The following is a 26,816-nucleotide window of genomic DNA, read 5'->3' as shown; positions in this document are numbered from 1 at the left end:
CGCCACATGACCCACTCCGCCCCCCCCCCCCCCCCCCCAGAACCAGAGGCACCGAACCAGATGGGACGCTGCACGAGGCAGCCTGAACAATTAGATACAATCCCACGCCCCGGAGGCTTGCTCGGTTCGGAAGAATTTCCGGGTTCAGGGATGGCGGACACCTGTGACGGGATGGTTGAGCCACATAGACTGGCTCGCTCTTGGCAGCGCCAATGTAGGATTCGACCGTTTCGCCCTCTTGTTGGCTACAGGAGAAAAAAACGTGTGGTGCTCCATGATAACGTTTGTGCAAGGTTGGCACAGGTAGAGAGGATGTGGAAAGGATGTTTCCACTGATGGGAGAGTCTAGGACCAGAATTAAAGGGCCTTCTTTTGGAAAGGACGGAACTTCTTTAGTCAGAGGATAATTAATCTGTGGAACTCATTGCCACAAAGAGCTGTGGAGGCCTGTGTACTTACCCACCACCAGCGGGTTATCCAGGTAAGGAATGACCCAACCGGCCGTCTGCTGGTCAAGGGCATTTACCACAGTGATAGCGAGTCTCGTCAGCTGTAACGCCACGGATTTAAAATTGGGATTCGGCCTGTCGAAACAAAACCCCTGGCTGCGAGGTCCAAATTGTCGGTAGCTTTAGGGAGACCACGTTGAGTCCGGCCTCATCGCCCCTCGCAGCGGCAGAATGTATTTTTTTGTTTTTCAAATTTCCCTTCCAGGATTACATTCCTGGGCATCAGGGGGTCACCAATGTGGCGGGGACTCGCAGGAGACCAGCCAAAAACTAGTCAGACACGAGTTGTGTGCACAAGACATGTTTATTCTCTCCAATACAACTCCCTGCTCCTCCCCAGACATGGGCGTTGCCCGGCCTTAAATACCAACTCAGGTACCGACCCCGTTACTAGTTCCTCCCACACCAAGACGCCGCCCTCTAGAGCCGATGTTTCGATGTGCCCATGGGTTGCCACTAGATGCTGCCATAAAATGACGTTTTGAATCAGGACCCTTCTTCAGACTGATTGGAGAGGGTGGGGTTAGGAAGCTGGAAAAGAGAGATGGGGGCTGGACAAAGCCTGGCAAGTCTTTGTCAGGGACACAAGTCGTGGACACAAAATGCTGGAGTAACTCAGCGGGCCAGGCAGCATCTATGGAGAGAAGGAATGAGTAATGTTTCAGGTTGAGACCCTTCTGAAATGATAGGTGGAGACACAAGAAACTGCAGATGCTGGATACTTGCTTCAAACACAATTTAGTTAGATGCACAGAATTTCAGAATGGGGGCAATCGAGGAGCAGAGGACATGGATTCAAGGTGATGGGGAAATGTAAATGTGCAGCTTTCAGAGACATTGGTCAGGTAGCATTTGGAGTACTGCATACAGTTCTGGGCACTCCATTACAGGACATGTGGAGGCTTTGGGGAAGGTGCAGAGATAGTTAACCAGAATGGGTTAAAAACAAGGAACAGCAGGTGCAAAAATGCTGGAGTAACTCAGCGGGACAGGCAGCATCTGTGGAGAGAAGGAATGGGCGACATGAAGGGAAGGGACACTCACCGCTGTGGGTACGCCAGTGTTGCCACAGGCTGGACATGCGGGTGAAACGCATGCCACACTCAGCGCACACAAAGGGTCTCTCTCCGGTGTGTATCTGCTGGTGCTCTCGCAGACCCGTGAGCTCTTGAAACGCTTGCCGCAGTGGAAGCAGCGACTCGCCGGCGAGGGCCTGTTGGTGCAGCAGCAACCCCTGCGAACTGTCATACGTCACAATATGGGCAGTCGTAGGGCTGGCCACTGGTGTGCACGCGCTGGTGAGACAGGGCGTGTGACACTATGGCAAAGCGCTATCCACACACTGGCTGGGGAAGGGACGGTCGCCGGCGTGCACCCGCTGGTGGTTCATAAGGCTGGAGGAGCGGGTGAAGCCCTTGCCGCATTGGGCACAGGTGTAGGGGCGCTCACCAGTGTGGGTGCGCTGGTGCTCCAGCAGGCTGTTAGAGCGGGTGAAGCCCTTGCCGCAGTTGCTGCAGGTGTAGGGCCGCTCCCCGCTGTGCAGGCGCATGTGTACCTTCAGGTGCGTGGACGACTTGAAGCTTTTGCCGCAGTCGGAGCAGGTGAAGGGCCGCTCACTGCTGTGCACCCGCCGGTGCTCCCATAGCCCCCGTGAACCGGGCAAAGCTCTTGCCACAGGTGGAGCAGCAATAGGGCTTCTCGCCCGTGTGCACCCGCCGGTGGATCTTCAGCTCTTGCAGCCCCTTGAAATCCTTGTCGCAGTCGGAGCAGCCAAAGGGCCTCTCGCCGGAGTGCACCTGCTGGTGGGTCAGCAGATAAGTGGAGCGGGTGAAGCCCTTGCCGCAGTCGCTACAGATGTAGGGCCGTTCCTCGGTGTGCAGGCGCCTGTGCGCCTTCAGTTCCGTCGATGACTTGAAGCTTTTGCCACAGTCGGAGCAGGTGAAGGGCCGCTCATTGCTGTGCACCCGCTGGTGCTCCCGCAGCCCCGATAACTGGGCAAAGCTCTTGCCACAGGTGGAGCAGCCATAGGGCTTCTCGCCCGTGTGCACCCGCCGGTGGATCGTCAGCTCTTGCGCCGTCTTGAAGTCCTTGGTGCAGTCGGAACAGCTGAAGGGCAGCTCTCCACTGTGTACCCACTGGTGCTGCCCCAGTCTCCTCAAATTGAAAAATCTCTTGCCGCAGGTGGAGCAGCCAAAGGGCCGGTCGCCGGTGTGCACCTGCTGGTGCTGCAGCAGCCTGGAGGAGCGGGTGTAGCTCTTGCCACATTGGGCGCAGGTGAAGGGGCGCTCACCGGTGTGGGTGTGCCGGTGCTCCAGCAGGCTGTTGGAGCAGGTGAAGCCCTTGCCGCAGTCGCTGCAGGTGTAGGGCCGCTCCCCGGTGTGCAGGCGCCGGTGCACTTTCAGGTCCGACGACGACTTGAAGCATTTGCCGCAATCGGAGCAGGGGAACGGACGCTCACTGCTGTGCACCCGCCGGTGCACCCGCAGCCCGGATGACTGGGCAAAGCTCTTGCCGCAGGTGGAGCAGCTATAGGGCTTCTCGCCCGTGTGCACCCGCCGGTGGGACTCCAGCAGGCTCGGCTTCTGCCAGGACTTGCCACACACGTCGCACTCATAATGCTTCTCCTTGTTGTGCCCCGCCATGTGGTCCTCCATCGAAGCTCAGCCCCTCGAAGCTCAGCCCCTCGAAGCCGCACACTGAGCAGTTGGGGGGGGGGGGCTCACTGGCACCCTGGCCGCCCTCAATGGCCGCTCATGTCCTCATCTCTCCGTCCACAGCAACGGCTCTTAAACCCTGTAGTAGGAACACAGATGGTCAACATTACTAACGCGTGAACATTATTTGTGCCTGATGGGGAGTGAAGGGGAGGGGGGTGGTGAGGGGGAGGGGAGTGGGGGTAGGATGGTGTGATGGAGGAGGAGAGGAGGAGAGGAGGGGGTGAGCGTGAGGAGGGGAAAGGAGTGGCGAGGTGGTGAGTAGGCAAGGGGAGAAAGTGCAGAAGGGGGATGTGGACAGTGGAAGTGAGGGGAGGGGGAGAAGGGGATGAGAAAAATGCTGGAGAAGCTCAGTGGGTGAGGCAGCAACTATGGAGCGAAGGAAATAGGCAGCGTCTCGGGTCGAGACCCTTCTTCAGACAGATGTGAGGGTGGGGGGGGGCGGGAAGAAGAAAGGAAGAGGTGCAGCCAGTGGGCTGAGGGAGAGCTGAGAAGGGGAGGAGAAAGTAGGGACTACCTGAAATGTTCATACCACTGGGGTGCAAACTGCCCAAGCGAAATATGAGGTGCTGCTCCTCCAATTTCCGGTGGTCCTCACTCTGACATTGGAGGAGACCCAGGACAGAAAGGTCAGATTCGGAATGGGAGGGGGAGTTGAAGTGCTGAGCCACAGGGAGATCAGGTTGTTATTGCGAACTGAGCAGAGGTGTTCGACGAAACGATCACCAAGCCTCCGCTTGGTCTTACCGATGTAGAGCAGCTGACATCTAGCGCAGCGGATGCAATAGATGAGGTTGGAGGAGGTGCAGGTGAACCTCTGCCACACCTGGAAAGACTGCTAGGTTCCTTGAATGGAGTCAAGGGGGGAGATAAAGCGACAAGTGTGGCATTTCCTGTGGTTGCAAGGGAAAATGCCCGGTGAGGGGATGGTTCAGGTGGGAAGGGATGAATTGACCAGGGAGTTACGGAGGGAGCGGCCTCTGCAGAAAGCAGACAGGGGGGGGCGATGGGAAGATGTGACAAGTTGTGGGGTCACGTTGTAGGTGGCGAAAATGTCGGAGGATTATTTGTTGTATGTGACGGCTGGTAGGGAGGAAGGTGAGGACAAGGGGGACTCTGCCCTTGTTACGAGTGGGGGGATGGGGAGTGAGCGCAGAGTCACGGGGTATAGAAGAGACCCTGGTGTGAGCCTCATCGATAGTAGAAGAGGGGAACCCACGTTCCCTGAAGAATGAGGACATCGCTGATGCCCTGGGTGCATATGCGGCGTAGACGGAGGAATTGGGAGTAGGGGATGGAGTCCTTACAGGAAGCAGGGTGGGAAGAAGTGTAGTCCAGATAGCCATGGGAGTCAGTGGGTTTATAGTGGATGTCGGTCAGTAGTCTATCACCTTCGATAGAGATAGTGAGGTCAAGAAATGGTAGGGAAATGTCGGAAATGGTCCAGGTGTTTTGAGTGCCGGATGAAAGTTAGTGGTGAAATGGATGAAGTCAGCGAGTTGTGTGTGGATGCAGGAGGTAGCACCAATGCAGTCGTCGATGTAGCGGAGGTAGAGTTTAGTGATTAAGTCAGTGATGGTGCTAGAGATAGTGACCTGGTGCTCGTTTGTGGGGTCATGGTCCAAGGATAAGTAGGAGGAGGTGTCTGAGAGTTGGCGCGTGGCCTCAGACTTGTAAAGATCAGCGCGCCAGACTACCACGGCACCTCCCTTGTTGGCGGGTTTGATCACCCAGTCTGGGTTGTTGCAGAGTGAGTGGAGGGCTGTACGTTCAGGGTGGGAGAGGTTAGAGTGAGACGGGGAGTGGAGAAGTTGAGGCAGTTGATGTCTGCCGTCAGTTTAAATGAAAAAGGTCTAAAGCCCGTAGATGGCCACGAGGGGGAGTCCATGAGAAGGGGGTACGTTGGAAACAGGATAAGGGGTCATCACTGGGGGATGAGGACTCCTTCCCATGGATGAACGCTTTGAGGCGGAGGCGACGGAAGGAGAGCTCCACATCGTGGCGAGTGCGGAACCCATTGAGGTGGGGACGGAGGGGAACAAAGGTGAGGCCTCTGCTGTGGACCGACCGTTCGGTATCAGAGAGGGGAGGTCAGGGGGGATTGCGAACACATGGCAAGGATGGGGGTTGGGGACGGAGGAAGGCTAGAGATAGTGGCCTGGTTAAATTGGATAGTTATATGGATGGGAAGGGAATGGAGGGTTATGGTCTGAGCGCAGGTATATGGGACTAGGGGAGATTATGTGTTCGGCACGGACTAGAAGGGTCGAGATGGCCTGTTTCCGTGTTGTAATTGTTATATGGTTATATGGTTATACGGCAGGTGAGTGGATGGAGGCCGAGGCGATGTCTGGTGGGGGGGGTGGTGGGTGGTCACGAAAGAGGACTATAGTGTGAGTGGGGAAGAGCTGGGGTCACATGGTTTGAGGGGGAAGGGGAAGACCCAGTGGAACAACCACTGAGGTTCCCTGGTTAAGGGGGACTAGCACTAGGACCCAGCCCAGTCAGACCTCATGATGTCAGAGTCCGCAGCGTGGAGACTTCAGGCCCGGTGCTGAGCCTAGGACTCAGGTAAGGCGACGGCTGCGGCCTGCTGGAGAGCGGTGGAGTGGCGAGGATCGGGAGAGTTGATGGTGGAGGCTCGCGGGAAGTGGAGTCCAGGTCAGAGGGTGAAGCGTAGTAGGTCCCGGTCAGCAGATGGTCGATGAGGCAGCGAGGTTTGGCGGTCCTGGTGAGGCGGCGAGGTTTGGCGGTCCTGGTGAGGCGGCGAGGTTTGGCGGTCCTGGTGAGGCGGCGAGGTTTGGCGGTCCTGGTGAGGCGGCGAGGTTTGGCGGTCCTGGTGAGGCGGCGAGGTTTGGCGGTCCTGGTGAGGCGGCGAGGTTTGGCGGTCCTGGTGAGGTGGCGAGGTTTGGAGGTCCTGGTGAGGCGGTGAGGTTTGGTGGTCCTGGTGAGGTGGTGATGTTCGGCGAGGTGAGTAGGCAGTCACGTTATGGTGGCGACAGTCGGAGGAATCTGGGAAGTAGTGAGGGTCAGCGTAATCGGTGAGGGGGCAATAGTCAGAGTTACCGGTGAGTCATCGGTGCGCAGGTGAAGGTTGGTGGCAGCATCGACATGGAGGTCGGCGAGGGCGGCGTCCTCGATGGTCTGGGAGGCTGCTTAGCTCTGGTGCTGCTCCAAGTGGCCAAGATGATGTAGGGAAGGGGGCGCGGGCCAGCGTTGGGGCCCGGGGCCTGCAGGCGGTCAAGTCGCGGAGTGTCGGTGGCAGGAGCGGCCAGGAGACTGACTCGTTTGCGATCCATGGTGGAGTCCAGGTGGGCCAGGAATCATTTATTGAAGGCGTGGATCATCTGTAGGATGAAGTAGAGTTGTGGTCCGTGGTCCGTTGCAGGTCTGGGTGAGTGAGACCCGAAATTTTGGAAGAGTCAAAGCAAGGTCCTGCTGGTGCCGGCTCATCGCAGCCAGGGTAGATCGGAGAGCACGGAAGGAAAATTGCCGACAATGGCGGCAGTTCGCCAGTCGGTATCTATAGTCCGGGTTGGGTCCGAACTGGGAGGTAGGGAACTGGAGCTGGAAACCGTGAGATACCAGATGGAGGCGCAGGCAAGGCCCGAGAAAGCAAACGTGGCTGTGATACCGGGTCTTTTTTTTTAATTATTTATTTCAAAATAGACTTTATTCAATTGATAAATATATACAATTCATGAACCATTCAAACAAAAAATTCATCCGACATTCGGAGACTATACAATTTTTTTTTTCTTTTTCCAGTGCAATATTTTTACATTTGTCAAATTCCACCAAACCTGTCCCCCACCCGTGCCACTCTGTGGCCCCTGTCCAAGTAATAAATAAATACAATGTGTGCACAGTTCGAAAATTCCATCCGACATTTTTGTAGGCTATGGAGATTGGTCACGGGTCTGGGTTAGGATGTGGTCGTAGAGTTAGAGGGAAGGGGGAATCACAGAGGGGGGCAGTGAGCTAGAAGGTCGTCAAACCGTCTTCAGAGGGAGGAGAACAACTTCTTCAAAGTAGACATACCTTGAGGGGATTTCACAGTGGAGTAGACAAATTAAGAGGCAGCATCTATGGAGCGAAGGAAATAGGAGGGGGTTTGGTGGAGAAGGGAGGGGGAGAAAGGAGGTGGGATGAGGGAGCAAGTGGGAGAAGGGGGGGCTGCACCGACCCGGCAACGCCCATCATCTGGGCACCGCGCATCTGCCGGCCGTGACGTCGTGACGTACCACCGCCCTGCGCCATCCGCGCCCTGACGTCACCCCCAAACCGAGGGGGAAACCCGCCCCCGCCACGCCGGTGATTGGCGCTGAGTCACGTGGGGCGCCGTGCATCATGTGAAGAAGGTCACAGTGCTGGAGTCACTCAGCGTCTGTGGGAACGTGGATAGGTGCAGCGCGGCCTCCCGCCGCCAGAGGGGGCGCGACAGTCGGAGGACCAGAGGGCGCCGAGACCTGACGTTCCCCCGCACACACACACGCCACAGATCGCCCTCGGCATGAAGGAGGGGGTGGGGTAAGGACGAGGGGCCGAGCGGCGGTGGCGTCTATCCCCACCTGAGCTCCCGGCCTCACTCCTTCCTGTGTCCGGCCTTCACGGCGACGCAACGTCCCGCCTCACGTGACCGGCGACCAGGTCCCTCCCCCCAATGACGGGCAGCGCCAATGGCCAATGGGACCGCGTCACAGAGGACCAGGTACCGCCCCCTCCTTGCGCCGACCCCGCCCCCCCCTCGCTGCACGTGACCGCGGGGAGAGAGAGAGAGAGAGAGAGAGAGAGAGAGAGAGAGAGAGAGAGAGAGAGAGAGAGAGAGAGAGAGAGGGAGAAAGGGACGAGAGAAATGAACGGGTGAGAGAGAATATTTCAAATGTCATTAGAAACGGGAATAGTGCCGGAGGATTGGCGTACTGCGCATGTTGTTCCATTGTTTAAAAAGGGGTCTAAGAGTAAACCTAGCAATTATGGACCTGTTAGTTTGACGTCAGTGGTGGACAAATTAATGGAAAGAATATTTAAGAGATAATATATATAAGCATCTGGATAAACAGGGTCTGATTAGGAACAGTCAACATGGATTTGTGCCTGGAAGGTCATGTTTAACTAATCTTCTTGAATTTTTTGAAGAGGTTACTCGGGAAATTGATGAGGATAAAGCAGTGGATGTTGTGTATATGGACTTCAGTAAGGCCTTTGACAAGGTTCCTCATGGAAGGTTGGTTAAGATAGTTCAATGGTTGGGTATTAATGGTGGAGTAGCAAGATGGATTCAACAGTGGCTGAATGGGAGATGCCAGAGAGTAATGGTGGATGGTTGTTTGTCAGGTTGGAGGCCAGTGACGAGTGGGGTGCCAGAGGGATCTGTGTTGGGTCTACTGTTGTTTGTCATGTACATCAATGATCTGGATGATGGTGTGGTAAATTGGATTAGTAAGTATGCAGATGATACTAAGATAGGTGGGGTTGCGGGTAATGAAGTAGAGTTTCAAAGTCTACAGAGAGATTTATGCCAGTTGGAAGAGTGGGCTGAAAGATGGCAGATGGAGTTTAATGCTGATAAGTGTGAGGTGCTACATCTTGGCAGGACAAATCAAAATAGGACGTACATGGTAAATGGTAGGGAATTGAAGAATGTAGGTGAACAGAGGGATCTGGGAATAACTGTGCACAGTTCCCTGAAAGTGGAATCTCATGTAGATAGGGTGGTAAAGAAAGCTTTTGGTGTGCTGGCCTTTATAAATCAGAGCATTGAGTATAGAAGTTGGGATGTAATGTTAAAATTGTACAAGGCATTGGTGAGGCCAATTCTGGAGTATGGTGTACAATTTTGGTCGCCTAATTATAGGAAGGATGTCAACAAAATAGAGAGAGTACAGAGGAGATTTACTAGAATGTTGCCTGGGTTTCAGCAACTAAGTTACAGAGGAAGGTTGAACAAGTTAGGGCTTTATTCTTTGGAGCGCAGAAGGTTAAGGGGGGACTTGATAGAGGTTTTTAAAATGATGAGAGGGATAGACAGAGTTGACGTGGAAAAGCTTTTCCCACTGAGAGTAGGGAAGATTCAAACAAGGGGACATGACATGAGAATTAAGGGACTGAAGTTTAGGGGTAACATGAGGGGGAACTTCTTTACTCAGAGAGTGGTAGCTGTGTGGAATGAGCTTCCAGTGAAGGTGGTGGAGGCAGGTTCGTTTTTATCATTTAAAAATAAATTGGATAGTTATATGGATGGGAAGGGAATGGAGGGTTATTGGTCTGAGCGCAGGTATATGGGGACTAGGGGAGATTATGTGTTCGGCACGGACTAGAAGGGTCGAGATGGCCTGTTTCCGTGCTGTAATTGTTATATGGTTATATGGTTTATAGAGTGACAGTGAGGGAGAAAGAGCAGAGGGAAGAGAGAGAGAGAGACATTTAACACAATCATGCTTTATTTTGATTTTATTCCATTTCATCATCTCATTGCTGATTTTTGGCACAAAAAGCTTCACTCTAAAACATTTAGTTCCAAGCATATATATAATATCTGTTGCTAAGTACACACAAAAATAATTTTGGTTTAGATGTTTGGTACGTTGGCGTCAGGCCAGCGTTTAAGGCTGCAGGCCTGTGTTCTGGGTTTTGGCCGAAGTTCTGTGTTTTGAAGGCCCCAGGGTTGTGCCAATAGACAATAGGTGCAGGAGGAGGCCATTTGGCCCTTCGCGCCAGCACTGTGATCAGGGCTGATCATCCACAATCCGTACCCTGTTCCTGACCTCTCTCCATATCCCCTGACTACGCGATCCTTAAGAGCTCTATCTAACTCTCTTGAAAGTATCTAGAGAACCGGCCACCACTGCCCTCTGAGGCAGAGAATTCCACAGACTTTTTGAAATTTGATGTATTAAAATCATGTTTTAGTGCATTGTAGAAGTATGATTTTAATGTTTTTTGTTTGAAGTATTTTTAAGAGGTAACTTTTTAAGGGGTAACTTTTTCCACACAAATGGTGATGGGTGTATGAAACAAGCTGCCAGAGGAGGTAGTTGAGGCAGGGACTATCCCAACATTTAAGACAGTTAGACTGATACATGGATAGGACAGGGTTGGAGGGATATGGACCAAAAGCAGGTAGTTATGGACCAAAAGCAGGTAGTCTAGCTGGGACATGTTGGCGGGTGTGGGCAGGTTGCGCCGAAGGGCCTGTTTTCACACTGTATCACTCTATGACTACATTATACCTCCACCATGCATGAATGCTTCAAAATCAAGTGGTCGAGTTTTTTTGCCATATACTCAAGCATAGAAATATAGAAAATAGGTGCAGGATTAGGCCATTCGGGCCTTCGAGCGAGCACTGCGATTCAATATGATCATGGCTGTTCAAAGGCATGGTCCCCTCTGAGCTTCAGCTTAGTTTTAGGCCCACTCAGGAGCAGCTGATTATCTGACCTGAGAGAGCGGGCGGGTGTATAAGGGTGTAGAAGCTCAGATAGGTAGGGCGGGGCAAGACCATTCAGGGATTTAAAAGCAAATAAAATAATTTTAAAATGGATCCTAAACTGAATAGGCAACCAGTGGAGTGAGGCTAAAATGTGCGAAATGTGCTCATGTTTACGTGTGCCAGTTAAAAGACGTACAGCTGCATTCTGTACTATCTGGAGACGGGCGATGGAGGACCCACTAACCCCCACATACAGTGCATTGCAGTAATCCAGCCGAGTGGTAACAAAGGCGTGGATTACCGTCTCAAAGTGCTGCCTTGACAGAATTGGCTTTATTTTGGCCAGCTGCCTCAAATGGAAAAAGCTTGATTTAACAACAGCCTTGATCTGACTGTCAAATTTAAGCTCAGGGTCCACTTTAACCCCTAGGTTTGTGATGCTTGGTCTGATATACTGGGCCAGGGAGCCCAGATCTACAGGGGGGGCATCAGTGGTGCCACCAAATAAGACCAGAATAAGGCGAGAATGGCGATTTTTCGAGGATGCGGGGCAGAAACGGCCATTTTCTCACCCTGCGCTGGAAACAAGAGGCAAAAGTCAGCCATCTTGAAACGGGCCCCAAAATATCACCCTCTCTCTTTCTGTTTTTTTACTTTGGAGATAAAGTGGAAATAGGCCCTTGTGCCCACCGAATCCGCGCCGACTAGCGATCGGCCATTCATACACTAGTTTAATTTGGAGATACAGCGGAAACTCAACTAAACTAATGTTGGATACTCCCCGTTTAACAAAGAACTGCAGATGCTGGAAAAGTCGAAGGTAGATAAAAAATGCTGGAGAAACTCAGCGGGTGAGGCAGCATCTATGGAGCGAAGGTTATAGGCGAAGTTTCGGGTCGAGACTCTCTTCAGACTGAAGAAGATACTCCCTCCCCTCTCTTCTCCCCTCCTCTCCTCTCCTAATTGATACTCTAACTGATTAACTTACCACTGGCAATCTCCAGGTGGACAGTCCTGTTGAGGCATCTTCACTGGAGAGAGATGTACCCTAGGTTGTACCTTGTTCAGACTCCTGGACCGGGTAGATCATCAGTTCCAAGCCTCTCTTCCCGCTCCCCACTCGAAACCGTTCTCCCGCCAGGTTTCTGAGTTCCCTACCCTCTCTCCTCCAGTCCCATTTGAGGGGAGATGGAAGGGCGGAGGGGAAGAGGGGCAACGCAGTTATGGGACCTCCCAACAAAGAATAATATGTCTTCCTTTCCAAAGGGGAGCCCAAAAACCCTTGGGGAGAGAGGACCGAAACAGGGAAGAAATTAGGGATTTGTACGTACATCTCATCTCTATTCTCCTCACCTCCCCTCTCCCCCTATTCCTCTCCTCGCCTCTCCTCTTTTATCTGAATTGAGTTGTTAGGGAAAGGTGAGGTGCAACAAGATCTGGATGTCCTTGTTCATCAGCCATTGAAAGTAAGCATGCAGGTACAGCAGGCAGTGATGAAATCTAATGGCAAGTTGGCCTTCATAACAAAGAGGAGATGAGTATAGCAGCAAATAGGTCCTTCTACAATTGTACAGTGCCCTAGTAAGACCACACCTGGAGTATTGTGTGCAGTTCTGGTCTAAAATTTGAGGGGGTGCAACGTAGTTTCACAAGGTTATTTCCCGGGATGGCAGGACTGTCATATGTTGAAAGAATGGAGCGACTGGGCATGTATACACTGGAATTTGGAAGGATGAAAGGGGATCTTATTGAAGCATATAAAATTATTAAGGGAGTGGACACGCTAGAGGCAGGAAACATGTTCCTGATGCTGTAGGAGTCCAGAACCAGGGCCCACAGTTTAAGAATAAGGGGTAGGCCATTTTGAACAGAGATGAGCAAAAACGTTTTCACCCAGAGAGTTGTGAATCTGTGGAATTCTCCGCCTCAGAAGGCAGTGGAGGCCAATTCACTAGATGCTTTCAAGAGTTAGATAGAGCTCTTAAAGATAGCGGAGTCAAGTCATATGGGTAGAAGGCAGGAACGGGGTACTGATTATGGATGGCGATGCTGGTTCGAAGGGCCGAATGGCCTACTGCACCTATTGTCCTCACCCCTCCTCCCCCCTCCACTCTCCTCTCCTCCCGTCTCTCTCCCCTCTCTCCTCTCCTCCCCATTTTGGTGATTTTCCTCCTTTATTTCAGATGGTCGGGGTCAGAATGAAAAAAAGTTGCCAAAAACAGTTGCTATTTTTAAGAGGGAGTTAGATGTGGCCCTTGTGGCTAAAGGGATCATAGAAACATAGAAATTAGGTGCAGGAGTAGGCCATTCGGCCCTTCGAGCCTGCACCGCCATTCAATATGATCATGGCTGATCATCCAACTCAGTATCCCGTACCTGCCTTCTCTCCATAAACAAGGGCCACATCTAACTCCCTCTTAAATATAGCCAATGAACTGGCCTCAACTACCTTCTGTGGCAGAGAGTTCCAGAGATTCACACACTCTCTGTCTGAAAAAATGTTTTTTTCGTCTCGGTCCTAAAGGATTTCCATACCCTCTGATCCTCTTAGCCACAAGGGCCACATCTAACTCCCTCTTAAATATAGCCAATGAACTGGCCTTGACTACCCTCTGCGGCAGAGAGTTCCAGAGATTCACCACTCTGTGTGTCAAAAATGTTCTTCTCATCTCGGTTTTAAAGGATTTGCCCCTTATCCTTAAGCTGTGACCCCTTGTCCTGGACTTCCCCAACATCGGGAGCAATCTTCCTGCATCTAGCCTGTCCAACCCCTTAAGAATTTTGTAAGTTTCTATAAGATCCCCTCTCAATCTCCTAAATTCTAGAGAGTATAAACCAAGTCTATCCAGTCTTTCTTCATAAGACAGTCCTGACATCCCAGGAATCAGTCTGGTGAACCTTCTCTGCACTCCATGGCAATAATGTCCTTCCTCAGTTTTGGAGACCAAAACTGTACGTAATTCTCCAGGTGTGGTCTCACCAAAACCCTGTACAACTGCAGTAGAACCACCCTGCTCCTATACTCAAATCCCTTTGCTATGGATCAGGGGGTATGGAGAGAAGGCAGGTACAGGATACTGAGTTGAATGATCAGCCATGATCATATTGAATGGCGGTGCAGGCTCGAAGGACCGAATGGCCTACTCCTGCATCTATTTTCTATGTTTCTATGTTAACTTGATCAAAAGTGAAGAATTCAGACGATGACGATCGTTAAGGGGCTGTCCCACGTCCTAATCTGCGAGTTTAGACGAATGTCTTCCACCTTCAAACTCGCAGCATGGTCGACACGTGGTCCTAGGAGGTCCTATGAGGTCGCTGGAACTCTCCTTCATGCTCGAGGGAAGTTCCCGAATACTCGTGGCCTCAGCTGGGTCGTGAAACATTTTTCAACATATTAAAAAAATTTGTTCCGCATGGTTCTTTTTTGACTTGTGGTGCAGTGGAGTGGGGTCGCTATGTAGTTACAGGCAGTCGAGGGCAGCCGTAGACAATCTCCTTCGCTGACCGGGCATTTTGATTGGCTCATTGGAGTTTCAGGACCAAGGAAACCCGACTTGAGGTTAAATGCCGGTTACACTTTATTATATTTCTTAAGTGTCTCCACTCTCCTTCTTCCCTTCTCTCTCCCCCCCTTTCTCACCCCCCCCCCCCCCCCTCCGCACCCTCTAAAGGACTTATTGTTACTGTGCAGCCATTCAGACAGCGCTCCCCCGCTTTCCCTGGTCCCCGCCTTCGCGATGTGTTTGTGTGCAGACGGTCGATCGATCCAGCTCGAGGCTTTCCAGGCGAGTGCCCTCGAGTTTGAAGGTCGAGGACATTCTTTTTAACTCGCTGATTCGGTCACCCAAGTGGGACAGGCCCTTAGGAATGGGTAAAAGAAATTAAAGATCTCACATACGTGAATTTTCCTCCTCCACTCCTCTCCTGCACCATCCTCTCCCTGATCCTTTCCTACTCGCCCTCTCCCCTCCTCCATCCTCCCTCCCCTCCCCTCACATCTCTCCTCTCCTCTCCGCCCACCCTTCTCCTCTCCCCTCTCCTCCAGTGTTCCCCTCACCTCTCCTCCCATCCCCTCACGGCCCCTCACCTATCCCTGTGAGCTCCCGGTGCCCACACTGGGTGTAGTTTGCGGGTGGAGAGGGGGAATGGTGGTATGGGTCGGGCGCACAGTTGGGGCGAAGTAAGCAGCAGCTGTACCGCCCCCGTCCCCTCCTCTCCCTGATCTTTTCCTCCCCCTCCCCTCCTCCATCCTACACATCTCAATCCTCCTCTCCCCTCCCTCTTCTCTGTTCCCTCCCTTCCTCTCCCCCCTATCCTCCCCTCTTCTCTTCCTCCCTCGCATCCCCCCCTCCAACCTGGGATCCCGTGAACTGACGGGAGGTTTGGGGAGGGGACGGATTTGGGGCAGAGGAAGGGGAAAGAGGGAGAGGGAGGAGCGTCACCTTTCATCAAAAGGTCGAGGGTCTGTTCCTGCAGAGAGGCGTCGAGGGACCTCAGTGGCTGCTGAATGTAGGGAAAGGTAGGAGGGTTAGTCATGAGGCTAGAGGGAGAGAGAGAGGGAGAGACCCTCCGTCTCTCCTCCTTCACCTCTCTACCTCCCTCTCCCCCACATCTAGATCTAAGAATTAGTGGTCGGCCATTTAGCACTGAGAAGAGGAGAGACTTTTTCACCCAGGCAGTTGTGAATCTAGAATTCTCTCACAGAAGGCAGTGGAGGCCAATTCACTGGATGTTTTCAAGAGAGTTAGATTTAGCTCCTTGGGCTAATGGAATCAAGGGATATGGGGAGAAGGCAGGAACGGGGTACTGATTGTGGATGATCAGCAGTGATCAGATTGAATGGTGGTGCTGGCTCGAAGGGCCGAATGGCCTCCTCCTGCACATATTGTCTATGTTTCTATCCTCTTCCTCCCTCTCGCCTCCCTGTATGCCACCTCCTCCCCACCCTCTCTCCTCAATCCCTCTCTCCACACTGCCCCTCCGCTCCGTCACTGTGAAGGGGAAAGTAGACGATGTCCCCCACCGCGTACTGCCTGCCTCACCCCCTCCCCTCTCCCCCATGCCCTCCACCATCTTCCATTCCTCTCCTCCCCATCCCTCTCCACCTATCTCTCTCTCTCCCTCTCTCTCTCTCTCTCTCTCTCTCTCTCTCTCTCTCTCCGTCTCTCTCCCCCCCCCCTCTCTCTCCTGGGGGGATTGAGGGAGAGGAGTGGGGAAAGTGGGGGGAGGGAGAGGGAGAGGAGGGGGGTGGAGAGAGGAGTTATGGAGTGTAGGGGCAAGTAGAGGAAGGGAGAGGGGGAAGGGAGGACAGGTTAAAGAGGAGGGAGGGTCAGGAGGAAGGGGACAGAGTGTTGGGGGATGAGGGGGAATGTTGGATGATAAGTGTAGGTAGAGAGACGGCGAGGTAATGAAAATATTAACTTCTGCCGTTAGTGCGGGACCATCAGCCGATCATGCGCAGTTGGGGGCTATGGGTGAGTGGTGGAATGTTGCATTGGGGGACCAGGCCTCCCATGTGACAAAGGACCCAACAGGTCCCACTTAGTCTAGGAAGGAGATAAAATGGTGTGAGATGAGAGAGAAATGTATATGTGCATCTTTAAGGGACATTGGTCAGGTAGCGTTTGAAGTATTGCATTCAGTTCTGGTCACTCCATTAGAGGGCTGATGTGGTGGCTTTGGGGATGGTGCAGAGATGGTTAACCAGAATGGTTTGAAAACAAGGAACTGCAGATGCTGGTTTACAAAAAAAAACAGGGCTCTCACTTAAACCTTTTTTCCCTGTTGCCAGCTGGGCAACCTAGGCAGCTTTTTAGGTTGCCAAATGACAGTTTAGGTGGTCATTTAAGACGGCTTGCCTGATGCGTGCGATAATGTGCTCGGATGAAGTGTGTAGTTACCAGTCGGAATTATGCTCAATGAAGCATTCACATATTATTTCTGCTTCAAATAAAGTCACAAACTAAATATATTCACCAATCAAGACATGATATATACCACAATGACATGCAGCAAAATTATAATACAGTATCTCAACTCTTTTTACACATTGCAATTAATGCAATTTCTATTATTTCTTTCCTCTTCCAAACAAAAATGTGATCTGATTATTCAGCGTATGATCAACCTGTGTCAATAAATCCTGGAACATGGTAACATATATGCTTAACCATGCACACTACTGATTGATGCAAGCATGTTTTGTGAAGGACTAAAATTATCATGACATGGCGATAGCATGGGTCGTTATTGCTATTGGTACAGAAATACTCTCGCTTCCCACATAATTTATCGACAACAAAATATATAGGTTACAAGGAAATTTCTAAAGGCATTTTATGATAATAGCTGTTAAAACCGACTACACCCATCTGACAGGTTAAACATTACACTGACTGACAAGAGATGGCCACAGGACACAACTGCAGCAAATGTTCTTTTGGTAATATGTTTAAAGGTGTCAAAACGCCACATTACCGGACATTCAGATTAGATGAATGTGTTGTGAACAGCAATGACAGTTTGTACACAACAGATTAACAAATAAATATTGATAAACGCTTCATGTTTCCATCATTCCCACTTCAGAATTAACGTTAAAATTTCAACTGAAATATCTCCTGACCAAATTTGTGATGTATATGACTGACTGTAGAAGTAAAACCTGGATAAATCCAACATATAGTTGTGAATATTGCTCATTAAATCAGTACTACAGTACTGATACTCCATATTAAGAGCATTGATATGCCGTTAAAATGAATTCTGTAATAACGTGTCAATGGTAGCAGTGACAATTGACCTGCGGTTTTAATGTTTCATGTGTTCACAATTTAGTTAATCCATCTTTGTGGATTAAAACAAATAATAACATTGGAATTAATACACATTTGATTGTATTCCGTTATCATAGTCAATTTTCGCATTGAAGACATTTCCAGCATAGTGGGGTCGGGGGGGCGGGTGTGAATCAGTGTGGGATGGATAGATGACCAGGGTGGGGTTGAGAAGACAATCGGTGCGGGATGGATGGATTGAGGTCGGGGAATTAGTGCGTGTTGGTTGGAGTAGGTAAAATTGTGAGGGGAGAGAGAGGGGTATGTCAGTGGGATTGAATGGGGGGGATCAGTATGGGATTGACGGGGGGATCTGTGCAGCATGGATGGGGGGGATCAGTACAGGATGAATGGGGGGGTTCAGTACAGGATGAATGGGCGTAGACAAAAATGCTGGAGAAACTCAGCGGGTGATGCAGCATCTATGGAGTGAAGGAAATAGGCAACATTTTGGGTCAAGGGCCTTCTTCAGACTGATCCCTCCATTCTTCTTGAATGGGGCGATCAGTACTTGATGGATGGGGTGGATCAGTACAGGATGAATGGAGGGATCAGTACAGGATGAATGTGGGGGGGGGGGTCAGTACAGTGTGGATCGGAGGGTCTGTGCAGGATGAATGGATGAATCGCTAAAGGATGAATGGGAATTTAGTGAAAGATGAATGAGAGGTTCAGTGCAGGATGAATGAGGGGATCAGAACAGGATGGATGAGGGGATCAGTGCAGGATGGTTGAGGGGATCAGTGCAGGATGAATGAGGGGATCAGTACAGGATGGATGAGGGGATCAGTACAGGATGGTTGAGGGGATCAGTGCAGGATGAATGAGGGGTTCAGTACAGGATGAATGAGGGGATCAGTGCAGGATGAATGAGAGGATCAGTGCAGGATGAGTGAGGGGTTCAGTACAGGATGAATGGGGTGATGTAGTGCAGGATGGATGGGAAGGGGGTGAGCACACAATGAATTGGGTGACCAGTGTAGATTGGATGGGGAGGGGGGGGGGGGGTGGTACAGGAGAATCAATGCGAGGTGGGATAGGGAGTGATCAATGCAGGATTAATATATGGATGGGGGGGGGGGGGGGGATGGGGAGGGGGGTGGCAGGGGATGTCCGAGTGGAGGACTCAATAGAGGCGGGGAATGGGGATCAGTGCGGGGTGGAGAGGAGGGGGTCCCAGGATAACTTCTTCTGCAATGGTACAGGGCTCTGATGAGACCACATCTGGAGGAGAGAGGGGAAGGGGGGGGGGGGAAGAGGTTGGCGCTCCTCGGACAACAGCAGCATCATCGCCCTGCTGCCTTGGCCGTTCCTGTCCACTGCCAAGTGCCGCCGCCAAAGGGGATCTCCTCGCCGAAAGGGGGCCTCTACCTTTCTCCCTCCTTCCGACCTCGGCATGCTAGAGGGTTTGTTTTGAAAGCGCCGTTGGCAGAGTGGCAAGCAGTGGCCGCTATCAGGGCGGGCGGGGTGCGGGAGCAGGTGAAGCCACTGTCGCTGCTGCTGTTTGGGGCCCGTCATTCGCTCCGACTCTCCCGTCACCCCGCATCTAGTATCTTTGCCCCGCACTACAGTCGCCATCGCCGCCGGCACGAAACGTCACGTTCCTTTTCTCCAGAGATGCTTCCTGACCTGATGAGTTACTCCAGTTTTTTGTGTACCTTCGGTATAAACCAGTATCTGCAGTGCCAAGCTGGGTGGGCCCGCCGGTGCTGCTGCAATCCTCGTGAGCTGTCAAACGCCTCACCGCGGTACAGGTTGTCTTAGGACTGGCCACTGGTGTGCACGCGCTGGTGAGACAGGACGTGGGAGGCCATGGCGGAGCGCTGCCCACAAACCAGGCTGGGAAAGGGACGGTCGCCGGCGTGCACCCGCTGGTGGGACCTCAGCTTGGAGGAGTATGTGAAGCCCTTGCCGCACTGCGCGCAGGTGAAGGGGCGCTCGCCGGTGTGGGTGCGCTGGTGCTCCAGCAGGCTATTGGAGCGGGTGAAGCCCTTGCCGCACTGGGCGCAGGTGAAGGGGCGCTCGCCGGTGTGAGTGCGTTGGTGTTCCAGTAGGCTGTGGGAGCGGGTGAAGCCCTTGCCGCACTCGTTGCAGGTGAAGGGGCGCTCGCCAGTGTGCACCCGCCGGTGTCGCTCTAGCACTGATAACTGGGCAAAGCTCTTGCTGCAGGTGATGCAGCCAAAGGGCTTCTCGCCCGTGTGCACCCGCCGGTGTACCTTCAGCTCTTGCGCCCTCTTGAAGTCCTTGCCGCAGTCGGAGCAGCTGAAGGGCTTGGGGAAGGGATGGCCGCCGGTGTGCACCTGCTGGTGGGACAGCAGATAGGTGGAGCGGGTGAAGCCCTTGCCGCACTGGGCGCAGGTGAAGGGTCGCTCATCAGTGTGGGTGAGCTGGTGCTCCAGCAGGTTGCTGGAGTGGGTGAAGCCCTTGCCGCAGTCGCTGCAGGTGTAGGGCCGCTCCCCAGTGTGCACGCGCCTGTGCAGCTTTAGGTCCGACGACAACTTGAAGCCTTTACCGCAGTCGGAGCAGGTGAAAGGCCGCTCACCGCTGTGCACCCGCTGGTGCACCCACAGCCCCGACGACTGGGCAAAGCTCCTGCCACAGCTGGAGCAGCCATAGGGCTTCTCGCCCGTGTGCACCCGCCGGTGTACTTTCAGGTCATACGCCCTCTTGAAGTCCTTTCCGCAGTCAGAGCAGCCGAAGGGCCTGGGTAAGGGATGGTCGCCGGTGTGCAGCTGCTGGTGGACCTTCAGGTGATCCGTCCTCTTGAAGCTCTTGCCGCAGTCGGAGCAGGTGAAGGGCCTCTCTCCAGAGTGCATGCGGTTGTGCTGCAGCAGGTTGTCGTAGCGGGTGAAGTTCTTGCCACACTCCGAGCAGTTGAAGGGGCGTTCCCCCCGTGTGCACCCGCCGGTGGATCTCCAGCTGACAATGGTGCTGCCAGACTTTGCCACACACGTCGCACTTATAACGCTTCTCCTTGTTGTGCCCCCTGTTGTGGTCCTCCATCGATGCTCAGCTCCTTGAAGTTCAGCCCGCACACTGAGCAGATGGGGGGAGGGAAAACTCACTGGAACCCAGGCCGCCCTCAATGGCCGCTCTGACCAGAGCAACGGCTCCCAAACCCTGCAGGAGGGGAAGACAGGGGGTCAACAAGCTGGCAAACAGGACATTACTGGCACATATTGGGTGCATTTATGGTGGAGGAAACCGTTACATAATTCTGGGCGGCACAGTGGCGCAGCTGTACAGTTGCAGCCTCACAGCCAGAGCTCCAGGTTCGATCCTGACTACAGGTGCTGTCTGTGCAGTCTGTACGTTCTCTCCTTTACCTGCGTGGGTTTTTTATTCCGTGTGCTCCGGTTTCCTCCAACATTTCAAAGACGTTCAGGGTTGTAGGCTAATCGGCCTTCGCAAAATTGTTATATTGTCTCTAATGTGCGTAGGATTGTGATATTGTACGGAGTGATCACTGGTCGGTGCGGACTCCGTGGGCCAAAAGACCTGTTTCCGCGCTGCATCTCTAAACTAAACTAAAGGACTTCTATCCAAAACGTCACCTATTCCTTCTCTCCACAGATGCTGCCTGTCCCACTGAATTACTCAAGCACTTTTTGAGTCTCCAGCACTTTGTCATAGAGTCTTAGAATGAAACCGCATGGAAAAAGGCCCTTTGGCCCAACTCACCAACACCGACTACACTAGTCCCACCTGCCCGGGCTTGGTCCATATCCCTCCAAACCTGTCCTATCCATGTACCTGTCTAACTGTTTTTTAAACAAAGGAATAGTCCCAGCATCAACTACCTTATCTGGCAGCTTGTTCCATACACCCACCAACCTTTGAGTGAAAAAGTTACCCCTTAGATTCCTATTAAATCTTTTCCCCTTCACCTTGATCCTCTGTCCTCTGATCTTCGATTCCCCTACTCTGAGCAAGAGACTCTGTGCATCTCTGTGCGTGCAGGTACAGCAGACAATGTAGAATGGCATGTTGGCCTTCATAGCAAGAGTTGAGTATAGGAGCAAAGAGGTCCTTCTGCAGTTGGACAGGGCCCTAGTGAGACTGCACCTGGACTATTGTGCGCAGTTTTGGTCTCCTAATTTGAAGAAGGACATTCTTGCTATTGAGGGAGTGCAGCATAGATTCATCAGGTTAATAAGTGAGTTTGGTATTCAAAAAAACGCAAGGAATCATGGGATTTGTTAAAGGTCATTCACCATAAAGAATGATCGAATGAATCGTTGTCTGTATAAACTGGGTATAAATTCTAATCTTCACTCACAATTTGTGTAAAAATATATATAATCTGAGGAACGGACGTGCCAGGTAGCGGGAGAACGGGGTGGAACAGCGAGTGAGGGGGGGGCAGATGCGAGTGGGAAACAGGGGGAGAGACTGGACCGGCAGAGAGACATTCTCGGCAGCTGCGCTACTGCATGCACACAGACCCGCCCCTCATCCGCAGCCAGGATTGAACCCAGTTCCCCGGTGCCGCGAGTACTGCCGTTCAAAACACTGGCCTCAGCTGCACTCTCACCGTTCCGCCTACAAGCCCAGCCCGACACCTCTGTCCACTCCCAGACAGGGACGGGACACCCGGGTGGGGACAGGGACGGCCCAGCAGCAACTCAACAGCGCCCGCAGCGACATAGATCCAGGCCTGACACCGACAAAAGACGAGCAAGATCTCTCTCACTCACCAAAGCATTAAGCAATAAACACAACAAAATAATCTTACCTTTTTACAAAGGACCAATAAATAGAACTAATTCAAAGTTTGAAAGCAGTATTTTCCTACCTGGAAGAATCAAAGTTGGAAAAAACAGAAGAAATGAAGGTATATGTACATAGCTCTGGTGGCTTTCGACAAGTTCGATAGACCTCTTAAAGATAGTGGAGTCAAGGGATATGGGGAGAAGCCAGGAAAAGGGTATTGAATGTGGATGATCAGCCATGATCACGGTGAATGGTGTTGCTGGTTCGAAGGGCCGAATCCTGAACCTATTGTCAATTCCCTCATGATTTTCCCTCTATTAGATCACCCCTCATGCTCCTGCGCTCCATGGAATAGAGACCCAGCCTCCTCAACCTCTCCCTGTAGCTCACACACTCTTTGAGTATTTTCTCCACAGGTGCTGCTTGACCCGCCAGACCCTCTAGCCCACCCCCACCCCCCGTGAGACGGGTCCGGATCTCCCTGAGGGGGTAAGGGTGAGGGGGTGAGTGGCGGAAGGGTGAGTGGGGAGATGGAGGGAAGGGTGAGTGAGTGAGGGGGAGCGGGGGACGGTGGGAGGTGGCGAGAGGGAAATGGGGTGTGGGGTAGGGCATGAGTGAGGGAGGGGATGAGTGGGGGAGGTGAGTGGGGAAGGGGGCGAGTGCGTTAGTGTGGGAGGGGGTGAGTGGGGGAGAGGTGAGTGGGTGAGGGAGGGGGTGTGAGGGAGGGAGGGGGAGGTGAGTGGGGGATGGGGAGGTGCGTGGGGGGAGGGAACTGAGGTGAGTTTGGAGGGGTTGAGGGATGGGGGAGTGGGGAGGTGGGGGAGGGGTGAGTGGTGGAGGGGATGAGGGAGTAGAGAGTGAGTGGCGGAGGGGATGAGGGAGTAAGAGAGTGAATGGGGGAGGGGGGGATGAGAGAGGGGGGGGGAGGGGGGAGAGATGGGGGAGGGGGGGAGGAGAGTGAGAGGGGGAGGGGGGGTGAGAGAGGGAGGGGGATGAGAGAGGGAGAGGGGTGAGGAGGGAGAGCGGGGCGTGAGAGTGGCGGTGGGGGTAAGGGGGAGCGGGGGAGGGGGGACGTGCGTGGGAGAGGGGGTGAGGGGGGAAGTGAATGGGGTGGGGAAGGGTGTAAGCGGGCGAAAGGGTGAGGAGGGGGTGGGAGTGGGTACCGCACCGACCTTGGGGCCGCCGAGCCAACCGTCTGGCCGTCACCATCTTTGCTCGTTACCGCCCGGCGCCGTGACCAAAGACCATTGGTGATGACGCCGGGCGAGCGTACATCACGCCGTGGCAACCGTTGCTAGGGCGGGATGGACGGCTCCGATTGGCGGAGGGGGGCTGTCTCTCCGTGGGACTGCGCTTCGGCTCGACCTATAGGAGGCGGGGACGTGGCTTTGATTGGTCGGAGTTCTGCAGGGGGCGGACCTGCTCTCATTGGCGCAGCCCGTCAGTGGGGGAAGGGAAGGGGGGCTGCGGCAGTCACCAGTGACGAGAGACGGTCTCCCCTCAGAGCCGGGAGCTCAGGTGGGTGGGAACGCTCGGTCCCGCGACCTTACACCGCCCCCATCTCCCTTCGCGACGGCGACGGTGGTCAATGAGTATGGGTGGAAGCGAATGAGATCTGGGCGCCCTATGGTTCTCCTACTATAGCGCCCCCTGGCAGCGGGAGGCCACGGTGCAGCGCTCCCTGTCGGTTGAGAGCCGCGGTGCAGCGCCTTTGGTCATCCGCCTGTAGCGCTCCTGGCGGCGGGAGGCCGCGGTGCAGCATCTCTGGTCTACCGGCCGTATCGCCCCCTGGCGGCGGGAGGGTTGAGTTTAGTTTATTGTCACGTGTACCGAGGTACAGTGAAAAGTTTTTTTGCTGGGCGCCAGCCAGTCAGCAGAAAGGCAACGCATGACTACATTCGATCCATCCGCTGTGTACGGATACAGGATAAAGGGAATAACGTTGAGTGCAAGACGTGTGACTCCAGCGCAGACAAAGATTTCTCCTTGTATAAGGTCATAAATTATAGGAGCAGAATCAGGCCATTCGGCCCATCCAGTCTACTCCGCCATTCAATCATGGATGATCTATCTCTCCCTCCTAACCCCTTTCTCCTGCCTTCCCCCCATAACCCCTGACACCTATATCTCGGTAAATGGAACGGTAATGGGCCAATATTAGGAGAAGGGGAGGTGCGACGAGATCTGGGTGGCCTTGTACATCAGTCACTGAAAGTAAACATGCAGGTACGGCAGGCAGTGAAGAAAGCTAATGGCATGTTGGCCTTAATTGCAAGAGGATTTGAGTTGAGGAACAAGGAGGTCCTACTGCAGTTGTACAGGGCCCTGGTGAAACCAGACCTGGAGTATTGAGTGCAGTTTTGGTCTCCTAATTTGAGGAAAGACATTCTTGTTATTGAGGGAGTTCAGCGTAGGTTCACCAGACTAATACCCGGGATGGTGGGACTGACATATAATGAAAGAAGGGGTTGACTGGGCTTGTATTTGCTAGAATTTAGAAGAATGAGAGGGAATCTTATAGAAGCTTATAGAATTATTAAAGGATTGGACCCGCTAGTTGCAGGGAAAATGTTTCTGTCGTTGGGAGAGTCCAGAGCCAGGGGTCATAGTTTAAGAATAAGGGGTCGGCCATTTAGGACTGAGCTGAGGGTTAGACGGCATCCGAGAAATAGCGGCGAGATCGAGTGTCGGAGAGCGGGCAGTGAGTGCTTGCATGCCCACGAGGGGGGGAGGTCTCCTTAATTTGCAGAATTCAATGTTCATGTTATCAGGCTGTAAGCTATGAGGTGCTGTTCATCCAGTTTCTGTGTCGCCTCACTCTGGCAATGGAGGAGGCCCAGGACAGAAAGATCAGTGTGAGAATGGGAAGGGGAGTTAAAATGGTTGGCAACTGGGAGATCCAGCAGGCCTTAGCGGACCGAACGCAAGTGTAGGGTGAAATGCACGCCTCGTCTAGATACATGGAACAGCAGGTGCTGGTTTACAAAAAGAGACACAATCTCGTGGAGTAACTTGCACTTCTGGAGAGCATGGACAGGCAACATTCTGGGTCGGGACCCTTCTTCAGACTACTTGATCTGGGGGGTGGAGAAAGTTGGAAAGGAGAGGTGGGAGTGGTCGCCTTAGATTCCCTTCCCTCTACAGATGCGGCCTGACCCACTGAGTTCCTCCACCGTTTTAGAGGGAATGAACAGACAACATTTTGAGTCAGGACCCTTCTTCAGACTGATTGGTGAGGGTGGGGGGAGGAAGCTGGAAAAGAGAGATGGAGGCTGGACAAAACGCGGCAAATGATAGGTGGACACAAAATGCGGGAGTAACTCAGCGGGACAGGCAGCATCTCTAGAGAGAAGGAATGGGTGACGTTTCAGTTTGAGACCCTTCAGAAGTGATAGGTGGATATAGGTGAGGGAGACACAAGAAACTGCAGATGCTGGAATCTTGCATAGAACACAATTTAATTAGATGCACAGAATCTCTTGCCCAGAGTGGGGGAATCGAGGACCAGAGGACCTGGGTTCAAAGTGAAGGGGAAAAGATTTAATAGGAATTAGACAGGTAACGTTTTCACACAAATAGTGGTGGGTGTATGGAACAAGCTGCCAGTAGAGGTAGTTGAGGCTGGGACTATCTCCACACTGTTTCCACACTGTATGACTGTGACTAACACAAAGTGCTGCAGTAACTCAGTGGGTCAGGCAGCATTTGTGGAGAACGTGGATAGGTGACATTTCACAGACTGCTGGAGTAACTCAGCGGGTTAGGCAGCAACTCTGGAGAACATGGATAGATGACATTTCTGGTTTGGACCCTTCTTCAGACTGTTAGCAGTTGAGGGGATGATTGACAGATAAGTGGAGTAAATGACGAGGAAAAATAAGGAGATAAAATGATGTGAGATAAGGAGACAGAAATGTGTATGTGCAGCATTAAGGGACATTGGTCAGGTAGCATTTGGAGTATTGCATACAGTTCTGGACACTCCATTACAGGACTGATGTGGAGGCTTTGGGGAAGGTGCAGAGATGGTTAACCAGAATGGCCACCAGGGGCGCAAGGGAGATAGCAGCCCTGCCGGTAGTCTTCGTTTTTTCTAATCTTTTTGTTATTTTTAGCGTTTGTTAAAAGTTTATTTTAATGTACTTTGGTTTGTTTTATGTGGGGAGAGGGGGGACGGGATCGGGGGAAACGAAGATCGTCCCGTCAACAGAGGGCTCGAGGTCCCCGACTGAGGAAGAACAAAAGGAAGGACTTTATTTCGCCTTCCGTCACAGTGAGGAATGTGTAGGAGTCACTGTGGTGGATGTTCATGTTAAAATGTGTTTTTGAGTCTGTTGCTTTTAATTGTATGACTGACCTGGCCAGTGAAATTCCTCGTATGGTGCAAAACATACTTGGCTAATAAAATCTGATTCTGATTATAAACAAGGAACTGCAGATGCTGGTTTACAAAAAAGGACACATAATGCTGGAGTAACTCAGCGGGACAGGCAGCATCTCTGGAGAGAAGGAATGGGTTACCCGTTCCTTCCAGCATTTTCTATCTACCTAAACAATTCCTATCTACATCGTGGTGTGCTAGTAAGCTGGAGGAGCGGGAAAAGGC

General features: G+C 52.5%; 2 protein-coding genes and 1 pseudogene across 2 annotated transcripts; 1 reads left to right on the top strand and 2 right to left on the bottom strand.

Annotated features, from left to right (window-relative positions):
• Positions 1-794: 794 nt before the first annotated feature.
• LOC129694701 (gastrula zinc finger protein XlCGF17.1-like) lies at positions 795-3,193 on the bottom strand. Its single transcript, XM_055631443.1, has 2 exons — positions 2,065-3,193; positions 795-1,143 (listed from the first exon to the last, which is right to left on the bottom strand). The coding sequence occupies exon 1, from the start codon at positions 3,161-3,163 to the stop codon at positions 2,123-2,125; it is 1,041 nt and encodes a 346-aa protein (XP_055487418.1). The 5' UTR covers positions 3,164-3,193; the 3' UTR covers positions 795-1,143; positions 2,065-2,122.
• A 4,390-nt stretch (positions 3,194-7,583) lies between these two features.
• Positions 7,584-26,816, top strand: part of LOC129694694 (zinc finger protein 721-like) — a 57,761-nt pseudogene continuing 38,528 nt past the window's right edge.
• Positions 18,628-23,972, bottom strand: LOC129694695 (gastrula zinc finger protein XlCGF57.1-like). Its single transcript, XM_055631434.1, has 3 exons — positions 23,850-23,972; positions 23,383-23,504; positions 18,628-20,617 (listed from the first exon to the last, which is right to left on the bottom strand). Exons 1-3 carry the CDS (start codon positions 23,970-23,972, stop codon positions 19,258-19,260), a joined length of 1,605 nt encoding a protein of 534 aa, XP_055487409.1. The 3' UTR covers positions 18,628-19,257.

Source organism: Leucoraja erinacea, unplaced genomic scaffold, assembly GCF_028641065.1.
Source record: "Leucoraja erinacea ecotype New England unplaced genomic scaffold, Leri_hhj_1 Leri_75S, whole genome shotgun sequence".
NCBI lineage: Eukaryota > Metazoa > Chordata > Chondrichthyes > Rajiformes > Rajidae > Leucoraja > Leucoraja erinaceus.
The sequence above is the reverse complement of the archived record's forward strand: the minus strand, read 5'-3'. Positions and strand labels throughout refer to the sequence as shown.